Source organism: Zootoca vivipara, chromosome 1, assembly GCF_965207765.1.
Source record: "Zootoca vivipara chromosome 1, rZooViv2.hap1.1, whole genome shotgun sequence".
Lineage (NCBI taxonomy): Eukaryota > Metazoa > Chordata > Lepidosauria > Squamata > Lacertidae > Zootoca > Zootoca vivipara.
The window spans coordinates 67,467,991-67,483,596 of NC_142582.1; the positions used below are offsets into that span (position 1 = coordinate 67,467,991).

At 41.1% G+C, this 15,606-nt stretch overlaps 1 protein-coding gene across 8 annotated transcripts in view; it reads left to right on the top strand.

The window, feature by feature from the left end:
• The window catches only part of AMPD3 (adenosine monophosphate deaminase 3), a 34,729-nt gene that overhangs the window by 10,251 nt on the left and 8,872 nt on the right, over positions 1 to 15,606 (top strand). For 7 of the 8 annotated variants that reach the window (XR_015949359.1, XR_015949355.1, XM_035119177.3 and 4 more), the window contains exons 4-10: positions 843 to 1,008; positions 2,562 to 2,781; positions 3,451 to 3,580; positions 10,620 to 10,814; positions 11,086 to 11,217; positions 11,829 to 11,992; positions 14,512 to 14,638. Coding sequence is in view for 6 of the 8 variants with exons in the window: in XM_035119177.3 (XP_034975068.2) it covers positions 843 to 1,008; positions 2,562 to 2,781; positions 3,451 to 3,580; positions 10,620 to 10,814; positions 11,086 to 11,217; positions 11,829 to 11,992; positions 14,512 to 14,638 (1,134 nt within the window). In the remaining 2 variants the exon portion in view is untranslated. Of the gene's footprint in view, positions 1 to 842; positions 1,009 to 2,561; positions 2,782 to 3,450; positions 3,581 to 10,619; positions 10,815 to 11,085; positions 11,218 to 11,828; positions 11,993 to 13,875; positions 13,920 to 14,511; positions 14,639 to 15,606 lie in introns of those variants that run through there. The other variant, XM_088667412.1, reaches the window with a different exon arrangement.

Here is a 15,606-nt window from a genome sequence, read left to right on the forward strand (position 1 = left end):
AGTCTTCTCCCTGTTGTACTGCCGTATATTCCGGCGTATAAGATGACTTTCTAACCCCCAAAAATCTTCTCCAAAGTCGGGGGTCGTCTTATACGCTAAGTACTGCCCCGCCAGTCCGTGAACTGAGCTCCCTGCTCGGCAAGTCCCCCACGCGCTGCGCAAAACCAGTGCGGGGACTCGCCGAGCGGCGCCGGAATCGCGTCCGCGGCTCCACAGAAGCAATTTCTGGTGCCGCGCTACCCATATCCAACATGTCAGCAGCTCCAGAAATCGCTTCTGCGGAGCCATGGACGTGATTCCGGCACCGCTCAGCGAGTCCCTGAAATTGCAGAGGAAAGGGGGATCGAGACACAGTGAGGTTTGACAGTGAGCCGGGGAGGAGGGAGAGGAGCAGCTTTGCCGCTGTTGCTGCTGTGGGGTGGGGACCGCTTTGCCGGGAGGAAGGGAGACGGAGGAGCCACTTTACAGCGAGCTGGGGAGGGAGGGAGAGGAGCAGCTTTGCCGGTGCTGTTGCTTACGAGCCGCTGGCTTGCTCGCGGCTGCAAGTACATAAAATATAGAGTATGTCCCAAACTCTATATTTTAAGTTGAAAAGTGGGGGGCCGTCTTATACGCCCAGTCGCCTTATACGCTGGAATATATGGTAGTTTTCTGTGGGTAGAGAATTCTTGTGTATAGAGGAACACCCACTTACAATCTATAGTGGTACGACCAACACATGGATTTATTGCTTCAGTGAGAAGTAGGCCTTGCTGTCAAGCAAATGTGTTTCGGATTAAAGTTTATAGTAGCATTAAAAAAAACTAAACTCCAGTGATTAATTATATAATTTCTCCCTTCAGGTTACTGTTGATGATTATGAGCAGGCTGCCAAGAATTTGGCAAAAGCTCTCCTTATTAGAGAGAAGTATTGTCGCCTTGCTTACCATCGCTTTCCAAGGACAACAGCCCAATATTTATGCAGTATGAGAAATGAACAATGGAAAGATGAAGATGAAGTATTTCCAGGTAAATTAGCTGCAGTTTTTTTAAAAAAGGTTTTGGTGTATGAAAACCTAAGAGATGATTAACTTTTCTTAATATGCCCACTTGATCAATATTCCGGTAATAGTATTACTTCCAGCCTTGCTATAGGTTTTTACTGTAATAAATTTGTTGCCATTTTGTTCTTAAAGAGTAAATAATTACATAATGATATAGGGACAGTGCAGTTCTATGCAATTTAGTCACTGCTATTCAGAAAAATGCTAGTCAAGTCTATGCAAATTAACAATGCACCTTCAATATTCAAATGGAGGTTCAGCAACCATAACTCCAATAGGAAACATTGTTAGTTGAACTAATCACCCACAGCATTACAGTATACAAGTAAGTCAGTTCCCCTTGCAGCTTTGCTAGATGGGGTTTTCCCCAACTCTTGTTTTTGAGGAACACTGAAAGTGGGGATTATCTTGTAACCCAGTTCAGATATTAACAGGGATTTGCACATCCAGCTTTCATGTTTAACACGCCCTATCCTTCTTGAACATATCGGCTTCAGACCTATGCAACTGTGCAAATTTTGGCCCCCAAAATTCTTCCCTCTCAGCAGCACAAACATTAAACTACGGGTGGACAACTTGTGGCCCTCCAGATGTTGTTGAATTTCAACTCCCATCAGTCCCAGCCAGTATGGCCAATGGTTACTGTAGGTCAGGCATTGGCAACCTCTGGCCCATGGGCCAGATACGGCCCATGGAGGCCATTTATATGGCCCACAGGCTGCCCGTGAACCGAGCTACCCGCTCAGCGAGTCCCCCGTGCACTGTGGTAAACTGGCGCAGCGCTGTGCGGGGACTCGCCGAGCAGCGCCAGAAATCGTGTCTACACAGCCGCAGAAACGATTACTGGCTCTGCGGACATTTTGGAAATGGGCAGCCAGCACCAGAAATCGCTTCTCCGCAGCCGCGGACCTGTGCAGAAGCCATTTCCGGTGTTTGGGAAATGGGCAGCGCGGCACCGAAATTCGCTTCTGCGCCTGTCACGATAGTCCGTGAGAATCCTCTGGCCCACGGGCAGAAAACGTTGCCGACGCCTGCTGTAGGTGTAGTCTGGCAATATTTGGAGGGGTCATTTGTTGTACGCCTTTTACTTAAAAGACTGCAGAGATTTTACAGAGCGTATTTTGATAATGCATCCCAATTCAAAATGTTTATGTTGGTGTATCAGCCCCATGTATAATATCACCTTTTTTCATACTTTGCTTGGATAGCTTTCATATAACACATTCTGAACTTCTGGATTTGGGGCACGGATGCCGTTTGGTCCATGGTAAAGAACATTACCATAAATATCACTGAAATAAATGGTTAAGCATAAGCTGGGTTTCATTCCATGTTTTGGGGCTGATTGATACCATAGTACCATGTTGCATAGAGTTAAGATGACATTCATGTGACAGTAGGTATCCTATATAGCACTTCATGATTTTCATAAGTCTTTTTTTGTTGGAATATTGTGAATAGAAACAATACTATATTTTGAATGATGACAGAAATTTATTGATTTTGACATTTTTATAGATTTTCATCCACCCCCAAAAGACCTGCAGGACCTTTACAATCTTGATGATTCTCCAGGGAATCTGGATTATGTTGTAAAGATGAAGGAAGGCATTTTCTTCGTTTATGAGAACAAAGAAATGATGGAAGTTGATGAGCCGTGGAACTTGCCTTATCCTGATCTTCAGACTTACACCCTTGACCTCAGTCATGTGCTGGCTCTCATTGCAGATGGCCCAACGTATGGCTTTGTTTAACTTTGAGAATTCCCTAATAATAGCCTATTGTATGCTTCAACAGTTGTGCTGCTGCTATGGATGTCAAACCTATTATGTTAAATGATATTCTGGGACATACAGTGTCAACCAGAGGTGGGGAACATCAGACCCAGGGGTAATCTGTGACCTTCCAGAACTCTCCGTCTGGTCCCTGGACCTGTCTCCAGGCCACATCCACTTCCCAGCTACAATACTTCTCCTGAGGTCATGCTTTTCACTGGCCTGGCTTTGCATCCTCCTTGAGTGTTTTTTGTTGATTGAAGGGCGCCCTTGATCTCTGATATTGACTTTTGGTTGTCTGTGTGAAGGACAAAGAAAGAGGGTCTCACTCTAGTAAATGTGTTTAGGATTGCAGTCGTGAGGTAGTTTTAATAGTCTGAATTTCTCAAATGTTGGATTGGAACAGGGTTGGTTAGGGGCAGTGCTTGGTCTATGGCTCCAGTATTTTGCAACACCTTTAAGAAGAAGAAAAAGTTACATTTCTAATTCTTAAGTGGATATCTGATTCCTGCATTGCAGAGGGTTGAACTAGATGGCTCTTTGGGTCCCTTCCAGTTCTATGATTATTTAAGTAAAAGCATTCTCACTTGCTGTAGGACCATACCTAAAGTACGGTGTTTCCTTTTCCACAGAAAAACATACTGCCATAAGCGGCTTAACTTTCTAGGATCTAAGTTTGGTTTACATGAGATGTTAAATGAAATGTCTGAACTTAAAGAACTCAAGAGTAATCCTCATCGGGATTTTTACAATGTGAGAAAGGTAAGTACAAAATAGATTGGTTTGTGATTTATAATCTAATCAGTACCACTTATTAGAAGCATCTGATGTTAAGTTGAATTAAATATTATGGAAAACATTATTTCATCTTGCGGCAGTATGATTCATAACAATATGATATGAGTAAGGAACAACAATAAAATGTTGCAAGAAATAGCCAAAGCAGAGAGGGTTGAGCTGCTTGGTCAAAGGATGAGATACAAAAATGATCAAAATCTGAATTGCTGACTTTGAGAAAAGAAAGAATGTATAAATGAAATAGGGGATGGGAGAACCAGTTTGGAATGATAGTGCTACTAAAAGAAAACCCTATGCCTATTGGATTGTCTGCCTTTAAAAATAGTTCAGAGAAACCACCTTCAATGTCAGATGACATGGTGTGCTATTACATGGATTTTGACAGTCAACAGCCTAAGAATGTCTGGCAAAAAGATTGCATGTTCTTAGTAGGGACATAATGACCTTCCTTAGGCGAGGAGGGCATAAACATTACCCTCATAGAATTAACTCTGCCTTCTTCCGGCTTGTTAAGGGCTTGTTGTGAACTAAGAATCTCAACAGCCAGAAGTGTTGCTTAATTATTGCCATGTAACATGACTGTGGATGGGTGGCAGCTTTGCCGAGAATTGAAAGCAGCACAGTAGAGATGAAGTAGTATATGTCAGGTTTTGCCAGGCTTTTTTGTTTTAATCTTAGCCATTATTAATACAAAGATTTAACACTTCAACAATTTCTGTAGATAATGCAACCAGAGTCCTCTCCAGACTTTATACAGTCCAGGCTAGGCACATTGTGAGTTCCTAAAAACAGCAGTTGAATTCTGCTATTAGTAAGTCATAAATTAGACTTTAATTTTTACTGTTTTATTGTGTTGATGCACTGGAGTCATAAGTTTGTGAATGTATAGTATGAGTAAGGGTTTGTGCGGGCCTTCAAAATATGTGCTAGTTTAAAGGGATGTATTTTCACTCAGAATAAAATGTTTCCTGCTATCTAGCTGGCACAGATCCCTCAACCAAAAAAAATCTTCATTTGCATGCCCTTTTCTGATCTACAGTATTAATCATTCAAGGCATAACTCCACATGGTTGATGAAGTTGGTTAGAAAAATAATTTTAGAGAAGAAAGAAACACTGAAAAGTAAAGGAAAACTTAAGTCTTCCAGGCCCTTAAGAGTTGTTCTCTTAATTATTGCAAAAAAGTTGTTCTTTTCATGGTGGTGTGCATAAATTCATACTTTTATTAGATGGCACTGTGGTGAAACTATGGAGAATGCTGAATAGTGCATATGCATTAGTTGATACAACCCTGTGTTAATGTAAACATAGAAAAATATATTTATGTACAACATATAATGAACTTTTTTTCGCAGTGCAGAGTCAGTATATAGGTATATTGCTTCTGTTCTCTGGTTTCAAAATAGGTTGTTGACAAGCTTCTGCAAGAAAAGAAGTCATTCCTGGAAAGTGTGATTAAGGCAGGAAACAGAACAGGTTGAAGCTTTTCCAAGTGAACTGCCAATGTCCCCAGATTCATTGGAAGTACTTATTCAATTATTTATTTACAGTAAAGTCATTTGCAAAAACAACGCACACTATGACAACCCCCTCAAAAAAAAAGACCCTTAGAGGAAATCAGTGTCGTGCTCTTCTAAGTGTTCAATGAGTGTGCAAGCATTTTGGCTTGCCATCTGGAATTTTTGCCCCGTCCTCCTCCTCAGGTCTTGAGGGAACCCTAGAGCAGGCATGTCAAACCTGCAACCCTCCAGATGTTTTGGACTACAATTCCCATCTTCCCCAACCACTGGTCCTGCTAGCTAGGGATCATGGGAGTTGTAGGCCAAAACATCTGGAGGGCCGCAGGTTTGACATGCCTGCCCTAGAGGAATAACTGGCAGGAGGGACAAAATAGGGGAAAAACGTCCAACTTACCACCATGCCTCACCTTTACAACATGTGTGCTACTGACTCTCAAACTTTGGGATTGTCGGAATAATATGCAACAAAAATTTGAACAATTTGCATCATGCAACTCAAAGTGGGTCCACTAGACCCAAACTTTTAAAACAATGTGGACTAAAGTAACTTCTGGGGCCCATCCAGGATTAGGGGCCCCAAAGCTCAAGATTAATTAGTTTCATAGTAAATCCACCCCTGGCAATACCCCTCATTCCTGGGACAGGGGTTCCACAGTACAGAACAACTGGAGGGTCACAAGTTCCCAACTCTTGTTTTAAACCAGGCATCCCCAAACTGCGGCCCTCCAGATGTTTTGGCCTACAACTCCCATGATCCCTGGCTAACAGGACCAGTGGTCAGGGATGATGGGAATTGTAGTCCAAAACATCTGGAGGGCCGAAGTTTGGGGAAGCCTGTTTTAAACCAATTGAAGCTGAAGCCATTTTTAGCTTTCAAGATCCAAAGTTTTCTAAACTGCTTCTGCTATTAAGCTAATATCTTATGAGGCCCCAAGGTGGAAAAACTAGTAGTGTTTATAGTGAGAGACTATGAAAGGAAAGTGCTGGAGAGACATAGATCATAATTCTGAACAGGGTGACCAAGACCCTTCTGTCAATGTAATTATCACTGATCTAAATATGGAATCTATCTATCTTGGTGACAGGTTTAATAGAGACGTGTTCATAAGAGTATCAAATGACACCTATGTCATTGAAGTGTTGTAAGGTGTCAAAATAGCTCAATGTGCTTGAAAGCTTAGCTTGGGTTGGAAGATGTAAAGTGCTCATTTATACGATTGTCCTGAGGGTAGATTGCTGGAAACCACTGGGAAGGAGATTGCTGTTGCACTCAGTTCCTGCTTGTGTGCTTCCCACAGGCGTCTAGCCAGCTACTGTGAGAACAGGATGCTGGCCTAGCTGAGGGTGGGAAGGAAAAGGTGGATGGAGAAGATTATGAGGAAAATAATACGATGGCAGCAAAAATATATTAGTGTGATGCACCTCTGTTTCAATTGCTTGCAGCATACCCTCTAACATGTTGAATCCCAAAACCAGGACGTGCCTCTTTATGTTCATGCTCCCTTGCAAGTCACGTGAACTGCACAAGATCACAGAGCCTAAAAGACGAGCATTTTTCAGGGCTGTGCTCTCGTGGTACCAAAAAACGTGCATTTGGGGTCACTTCACTTTTTTCCGAGGTGAGATCTCTTCTGCAAAATCACACGGTATCATGGCACCCCAAAAAGCTGCCATGCTCTCATGGTAGGGATAAGGTCAGTTGATTTGGTGGTTATATGAGGACAGGTTCAGATAACTATATTGGACTTAAGATGACTATGGAAGGCAAAAAATAATTGGCCACACAGCCTTCCAGATCTTGTAAGGGTTCAGGTATATATTGTTTTTCTGCCTAAAAATTATACCCTTAGTGCAGACTTCATCCTCCTCTAATAACATTAAATGTTCCAAAGTAAACTTGATTTGGCATGTTTAATGGCTGCACAATTTTGAATGCACAGTGATTTTGTGATTAAATATCTTCGTGTTAGTAGATGTTTTAAGCATCTGTTTTAATACAGCTGTTGGTGAAACTCTCTAGGTTTTAGTGGAAGTTGTTACAAAGCACATTTAATAGAAAATTAAAGACTAAATCCAGATATGAATTATGTACAGTGATCATAAGAACCAAAGGTTAATAGATGTCTGCTTTTTGTGGAAACTGATTTGCAAAGCTGATTTTAAATTATGATGGTGAATAATTAGTGTGCACTAATGAACTGTCTGTTTATAGAATGCTAATCAGTTTCATGGCATTTATGGTACTACCTTCTGAAAACTCCAGGAGCTTCAAAAACTGAGCTCAAGAGTACATTATGACCTTTAGATAACATGCTGCTGTGTGGATTAACATTTTATTAGGTGCACTTGTGGAGATGGTGATGCAGTAATGAGATCCCATTGGGAAAGTAGTGTTCTAAGAAAATGGTAATACCTAGACATTTTCTTTTACTCAGAAGTAAGTTCCTTGTGTTTTCTGGGATTCCGTGGAAAAGCAGGAAATTTGTCAATAACATGGAACTTCTGTTTGTGAATGGCTCATTCACACATATGCAGTAGGTTTGGAATCAACTCACAATTGTGGGACAGAAGCAGTTTACCACTGCTTCTGCTAGTGCAAATTAATTTCCAGTGGTCTTTCCTTCCTCATTATATAAACCAGGTATATATTTGGCCCTGAAAATGTTGCTGAATTACATCTCCCTTCAGCCATTGCAAATGCGGCCAATGGCCAGGGATTATGCAGGTTGCAGTTCAGCAACATCTTCAGGGCCAAAGGATCTCCACACCTGGTACAGAATCATTAGTGTTGCATTCTTGGATCTTGGCATTGAGGCCAGAACTGCAAAATGAGCTGTTTAATGTGGGGCATTTCCCCCCTCCTCAGTATAAACATCTTGCAGGTGTGATGAAGATTCTATTCCTTTTCATGGAACATGTTTGGCTTGGTCAGGGGAAAAATATATTAAACATGCAGTGTTTTCCATTGAACATCCTGATAAAGACTGAATGTTCTCTCTGTAATTTGCATACTCAGGCTATTGCTGCTGTTCTCAGTTTCTTCTATGGAGTTGATTATGATGATCAACAATGTATAAGACGGGGGTAGTCAACCTTTTTATACCTACCGCCCACTAATGCATCTTTCTTGATGGTAAAATTTCCTTGCCGCCCACCAGTGCTCAATGGAAGGAGGATTCAGCTTGTGCCGTAGAACCCTCCACTGCCCACCTAGAATCCTGAAACACCCACTAGTAGGCGGTAGGGACCAGGTTGACAACCCTGGTATAAGACATCAAGTATGATACTGCTCCCCCATGAAAGCCCTCATTGAGTTGGGTGCTCTTAAAAAAACCCATGATCCTCCTGCTTGCTATAAATAAATATTATATTTATGTGGCTGAAACTTCCAGCAAAATAATCATAATATTGTTATTAGATTTACTACCCATTCTTCACCAAAAGGTCCCAGGGTGGGTTACAGCAATATAAAGACAGTATTAAAAACAATTACAATAACAGCTAGAGTGAGTGAAGGTGCCAGACATGCTTCTGTGGGGAGGGGCTTCTACAGAAAATGCCACTTCCTAGGTCAGCCCCCCACCCAATGTCTGAGGGCAATGGAACAGTCAAGAGACCCCCTTCTGCTGGGTGATTGCTTTTGTTTCTTTATCATGGCAGGATCTGGGCTAGGGATCTCATTCTGTTTTGTACTTAGTGTAGCATGCTGTACACTAATCAGACATTCTCTACTAAAAGTATTACAGTAATATCTTTTGTGATGTATGTAGATAGTCCTCCAGGCTAAGAAGTTGTCAGGATAAGAGTGCCTCACAGATGATTTCAGCTGTTTGTTGGATTGCTACCTATTGTTTGTTTCATTGAGTCTGAAGAGTAGAAAACGTGTATCTTAAACAGAACTTGTTTAAGCTTAAGAGCATGGGCAAGAGGAAGGTGTTGACAGTACTTTTCTGTCGCTTCAGGGACTCTGAATCAATTCTACCTTAGAGCTGAAATTAATATGGGCTTCTTGAATTTCACCTTTCCAGCAAAGGGGTTTATCTAGACTCCACTTTAGTGGTGAAGGGAGCACTTGTTACATACCTGGTGATAATGTGCAACATTTTGCCTAAGGTCTGTCTCTGTCGGCAAACACTGCCAAGAGCTGGAACTGAAAGTGAAAACATTTTCCCCTCACTCCTGCAGTAGTAGTTTAGAGCAATCTCTTTGCCCTGGAAGTGAAATTGACATTGGCAGACAATAAAACTGAGAGGTTGCAGAGATGAGGAGAAATCATGTCAATTTCATCTTTCCTTTTCCCCATCTTTGAAGTCCTTGTAAGACAATTCTCAGAGCCTTAGCAGATGCTACACACCCAGTTTTCCCTTCTGTCATTTCTGCTGCTACTGAGAGATTGTTTTTTCTCATGGGAACAGGAGCATTCCATCAGTCCCTAGGGAAACAAGACAAATGAAGATATTAAATGTGAAATACCTTATTGAATTTTTTTTAAAAATTAAATTCACTAATACTACTATTAAAAATATTTTGATTGTTTATACCCTGCCCATCTGGCTGGGTTTCCCCAGCCACTCCTTAGTATGTTTTTAAATTATTATTTAAAGTATTGCAACGTAATGATGTGGCTTCAGGATCATAACAGTGGATGACTTCACCACTATTTTATTGGCATAATTGTGACAGACATCTTCACTAGAGGTCAGGGATATTCTGAGAAACGGGAAGTAAAATCAGGTCAAAAAAAAGATATATTTGACAGGGGGTGGGAACAGAATAACACATTTGGAAAGAAAATGTAAATGTATAAATGCAAAGTCACACCAGGGGGGTCTGTGCAGAATGCATACACAATGACTTACACCCAAGGGACTGTGCAAGGGGTGGCGGAGTTCACTGATTTCAGGTGACTTCTCCCTCCTGCTTCAGCCTCCTACTTAACATGCATTATGTTACAGAATAGCCTCCCAATTTTCAGGAGTAGATTTTCATGGCACAGCAGCCTGTAAGGGGGGGGGGAGGAGGAGATGGGAAAGCCCATTCTGTGAATGTTCACAAAATGAACATTCACTAACTGTAATGCAGGTGAATATGTGTTGTGTCTCACAAGCATGTTGAATTCCAAATGAACATCTTACAACTAGTAGGACTCTTATCCTTAATAGCATTGACTGCATATGTATTCAGAATAGGTTTCCTCCTTTTCTGACCAGAGCCTGAGGGCTACATTTGACAAGACAATGGGAGTTTTGTGATCCGTAGATTACATTGTTGGTGAAAGGGGAGTCCAACCATGTAAGAATATTCTTCCTCGCTCCCAAAAGCTGATATCTGATGACTCTTGGGGTTGCTGAAGTTAGTGCTTCATAGCACACTTAGAGAAAGGTGCTCAATATCTTTCAAATTACCTGCTGTGCCAGATGGTTAATAGTAAAATATGCATGCTTGATGTCAGCTGAGCCAGAATAATCTTGTTTGTGATTTCAGGTTGACACCCATATCCATGCTGCTGCCTGTATGAACCAGAAACATTTGCTGAGATTCATTAAACACACATACCAAACAGAGCCAAACAGGATAGTGGGAGAGAAAAAAGGCAAGAAGTTAACTTTAAAGCAGGTGTTTGAAAATCTCAACATGGATCCCTATGACCTTACTGTAGACTCACTAGATGTCCATGCAGTAAGTACATTTTGACCAGTAGATGAAATTGAATTTTGAGATCTCGATTTTATACTTGAGCCATGTATGGAGGGAGAAGATTACTCTCTTGGTTTTTGTGATATATTTTTTTGTTACTTAAAGAATGCTTTAGTTAAGAATATATATTGACATTTTGATATTTTACAAGTAGATGTAAATAAATATATTGCAATAATACGAGTTAACAATATGTGAGTTGTTAAAAACTGATACTCAGTTTACTGAATACGCATTTCCCCTTTTACCTCAGGATCGGCAGACATTTCACCGATTTGATAAATTCAACTCCAAATATAATCCAGTTGGTGCAAGTGAGCTGAGGGACTTGTACTTGAAAACAGAGAACTATATTGGTGGTGAATATTTTGCTCGTATGGTGAAGGTAGGCAGTTTTTGAATCCTTTCACTCACTATGTCTTAGTGTCTTGTAGAAAACACTTGTAATGTGAAATATATTAATTGCAGCGTATGCCGCTGAGCCAAGGAAGTGCTGAATCCTGATAGCAACTGAACTCCACATAGAATATGAGATGTCTTGTGTTACATCTGTACAGTATAAGCTAGACGTGCTCTAAAGTTGCAAGAAGGTTTTCTGCTTACCCTTTTTCACAGGAACTGTGGTATAGACATACATGTGTGAGGTTAGGAATGCACTAAAGGGCTTTTCAATTCTGGAAACTTTACTATTTTTTTCTGCAGTGCATCACAAAAAGGGTGTTTAAGAGGTGTACAAGTCCCATTCTTTGTGTGGTTTGGGGGCTGTAGTTTGAGCAAGTTAGAAAAAAAAGTCAGTGGACATGAGTAAATTTGTAAACATGCATCAGGGTTCTCTGGATCCTGCATATTGGGGGGGAGGTACCTGCACAAAACATGGCTAACACTCTATATCATTGATTTCAATGGACATATTTCCAAATTAAGATCTGCATGTAAAGCTTTTGTGATTGTGTGTTGCTCCTGGCAGAAATGTAATAATGGCTTGGTTTTGAATAGGAAGTTGCCCGTGAACTGGAAGAAAGTAAATACCAGTACACAGAACCTCGGCTGTCAATTTATGGGCGTTCTGCCGATGAATGGCAGAATTTAGCTAAGTGGTTCATCAGGCACAAAGTTTACTCACCGCACATGCGTTGGATGATTCAGGTCCCTAGAATCTAGTAAGTATGTGTCATTGTTTTTTAGCCTTATGGGTGCTCTTTTTCTCTCTATCTGAATAGTGTTTTTTCCCCTCCCAAGCATTACTTCATCATGCAATTACTTTTTCAAAAACAATGAGGAAGTCTAATCTTCTCTCTTCTCCTGTTGTAATGCAAACAGCCTTGCCCCATGGCAGCTACCGGTACCACAGTATCCTGTGTGAAGCAATTTCACTTTTTTCTATCAGTCGAAATACATGTTATCTTAAATCAAATGGGGAACCTGCAACCCTCGGCCTAATTTATGAGGAGAGGTGAAAAGGAGAAACTGAGAATGGATGGAGTAATAGAAAGTAAAGGGATGAGGAAGCACAGGGCCAGCCCTACCATTGCACAGTGAGGAAACTGCCTTGGGTAGTTAATTTTGAGTGTTATTACGGTATTTGTACTCCTATGGAAGAAGTGTTGGTGGTCTTTTCTGTCTTAGGCACCAAAACAACTTGACCCCCTTGATTTGGGGTTCCATTTGCTATTCTGCCTTGGGTACCAACATATATTGGGGTGGCCCTATGTCTGCACTCAATCAGTTCAGGGCACTGATGAGCTATTTGTTCCTTTCGCTGTCAGCCATGTGGGTGGCGCTGGAAGGGGTGGAAAGAGAGAGGCAAGGTGTAGTTGAGAGAGAGAAAAGGGGGAGGCTCTGAATCAGCCCACCAGCAGTTCCTGCCCAATCTATTGCCATGCAATCCTTTACAGAAAAAAGTGGTTCCTCACCTCTCGCTTTGTTACATGGCTGCCCGTGCCCCATTCCTTCTCTCATTAATGTTTAGGTAAAGAAGATACATGATGTGACATTGCATTTCTGTACAAGTGTTAGCTAGTTGAACAGAGCGGGGGGGCGAGGTAGGGAAATGTTGTCTTTGGTCATATCTTTTGTACACAGCTTTGAGGGTGTGTGTGTGTTTTTTTTATATACAATCAAGCAGTGTATCATTTTTATGAAACCAACATCACATGTAAATATCACTTTTGTGTAAGCTGCAGAGCCATGTTTAAAAGCCAAATAACACATCACCTTAAATGTGGGGCTGCAGCTACCTCCTCCCCCAAACTTCTTTTGATACATCTAATTGAAGTTAGATGCAGCTTAGCTGGGTGGTGGCTGGGCTAAGCTTTTACTCTAGGTACACTGAGCCTGCGTGCAATGGCCAGCACCACCCTGTTAATGATGCTGGCACTGTCTCTGATGTACATATATCAGGGCAGGACTGGCGCCATTAACAGGGTAGGACTGGCCTGTATTACACATGCTGAATGATCTGGGAGCTTCTGTTGGTTCCACAGCCTACCCTGCCAGGCTAGTACATGTTTGGAGGCCATAATGGCGTCCCTCAACCTTTTCTGGGTCTGCTTTTAAGGCTGAACTAAAAATATATTTAAAATGATGTAAAATATAAACTGCAAACCTCTGTAATTGTTGTGATTGTTTAATCAAAATGCACTTCAGACTAGCAATGGGAATTGGTCTACATATCAGACAAACTGCAAGCTGAAAAATCAGATAAATAATTTTCACACAAGTCTTTTAGTGTTATAGGGAACTAAGGCTGGCATAGTTTTAACTATAATTTTTGCATCTGTAAATACCGTATCTAAGACATGGTTATTTGCTAGAGATTATGATGCATGGCCAACATGCATTGACTGGGGAGCTAAATAATGGGTCCACAAGGCACTTCAAGGCTCCATAAATCACATTACTCATTAGGAAGCAGGTTGCCATCATTAGTTTTTCTACTCAGCATAATGCAAACAAGTATGCATGCTGCATTAGTCACTCAAATTGAAGCTCTTGTTAGGAGAGATTTCAGGATTGAATTTTGAGACAATATATTTTGTTTCAGGGCAGGTTTGTAGAGGAAACTAATTCTCATCCGGTAATTACTAGGTAATTTTATTTATTTATATTTGAGTTTACCGTAAATCTTCCTTGCTTATTATGAAGAATTAAAAGTATGACAGGTCAGTTAAAGCATAAGCTCTCTCTCTCTCTCTCTCTCTCTCTCTCTCTCTCTCTCTCTCTCTCTCTCTCTCTCTCTCTCTCTGTCTCTCTCTGTGTGTACGTACACAGATACTGTATGTAAGCATTAAGGAGAATGCAAGTTTACTGGTTAATGTGCTTAACATCTCACCATTGTGCACATTCCCTGGGCCTTGTGGAGAATGTGCACATAATCCACCCATGAAGAGGGAATTGTGTGCATAATATACATAATCCCCAACAGGCCTTGAGAAATATTGGCTGGATTTTGTACATTCTCCAGCCATTCTGCATAATCCCCACATGCTTTAGGGAATATGCATATCTTAACTGCATTCTGTATATTTACCAGGCATTATTTATTTATTCCCTTGGTCAGTATACTTGGTCTCTAAGAAACATGCCTTTTCCCCCAAGCAAATAAATCTTAAATAAATAAATAAATCTTAAATAAATAAATCTTAAATAAACATATATTTAAGATTCCTGTTTCTTTCAGTGATATTTTTAGGTCAAAAAATATTCTGCCTAGCTTTGGCAAAATGCTAGAGAACATCTTCTTACCTCTATTTGAGGCAACGATCAACCCATTGGAACATAAAGAGCTGCACCTCTTCCTTAAATATGTAAGTATGTGGATGACCCTCAGGGCTGCATGTATCAAGTCATTTTATGCTCACACTGCATGCCTTCATTTTGTATTGGGTGTAGAATTAATTGTTCCAAAACCCATAACTTTTTGTTTTGTTCTCCTCTCTCCCTGCTTCTAAAAGCAAGTTTCTCATCCTTAAAACTGCAATGTTTTGGAAATACTTGGTGGGATGAAAACTCAAAGAGCCACAGAGACAGGGGTCTGATCAAGGCTCCTGGTGAACAGGGCACCCATGTTCTGCATAGGCTTACTGCTTTGGCCTGCCCTGGGGATAGCAAAAACAAAATAAATTATGCAAAATGAGCACAAGTTGCATAATTTATACAGGTTGCCAAATTCAGTTTCTTTCTTGGTGCAGAATTTCAGCTACTTCGGCACAAAGTTCTGGTTTTTCTTTTGTGTATGTCATTAAGAACATCTGCCCCCTTCTCTGCCTTGCTCCAAAATCTCTCACCACTAAGTGCAAATGCCCTCTCCAAGAGCCACAGGCCTATAACAGTAGGATTTGAATGTGTTACTGTGTTGATCCATTTCCCCACAACTATGTGCCAGTCAGATGGTGGAATTCAGTTCAGTCCCCCACCCCCTGATTAGGTAACCTGCAGTTGTCAGAGCTGCTACCGCCTGCTGATTGAGACTGTGTGCACATTTCCTAAGAAAGTAGTACCTTGGTTTGCAACCATTTTGGATTACAACCATGACAAACCTGGAAGTTCGTGTCCCTTTTTTTGGATTACAACCCATTTTTTGGAGGCTCCATTGGTGAAAGCGCGCCTTGAGTTACAACCTGTTTTGGTTTACAACCGGACCTCTGGAACGGATTATGGTTGTAAACCAAGGTACCACTGTACAGTACAGTAACAGCAACCTCATATGCTGTTCTGAGGCAGCTCCCTCTGCTGGTGAAAACTTTAAAATGTTTCAAGTTTTATGATTCTACCA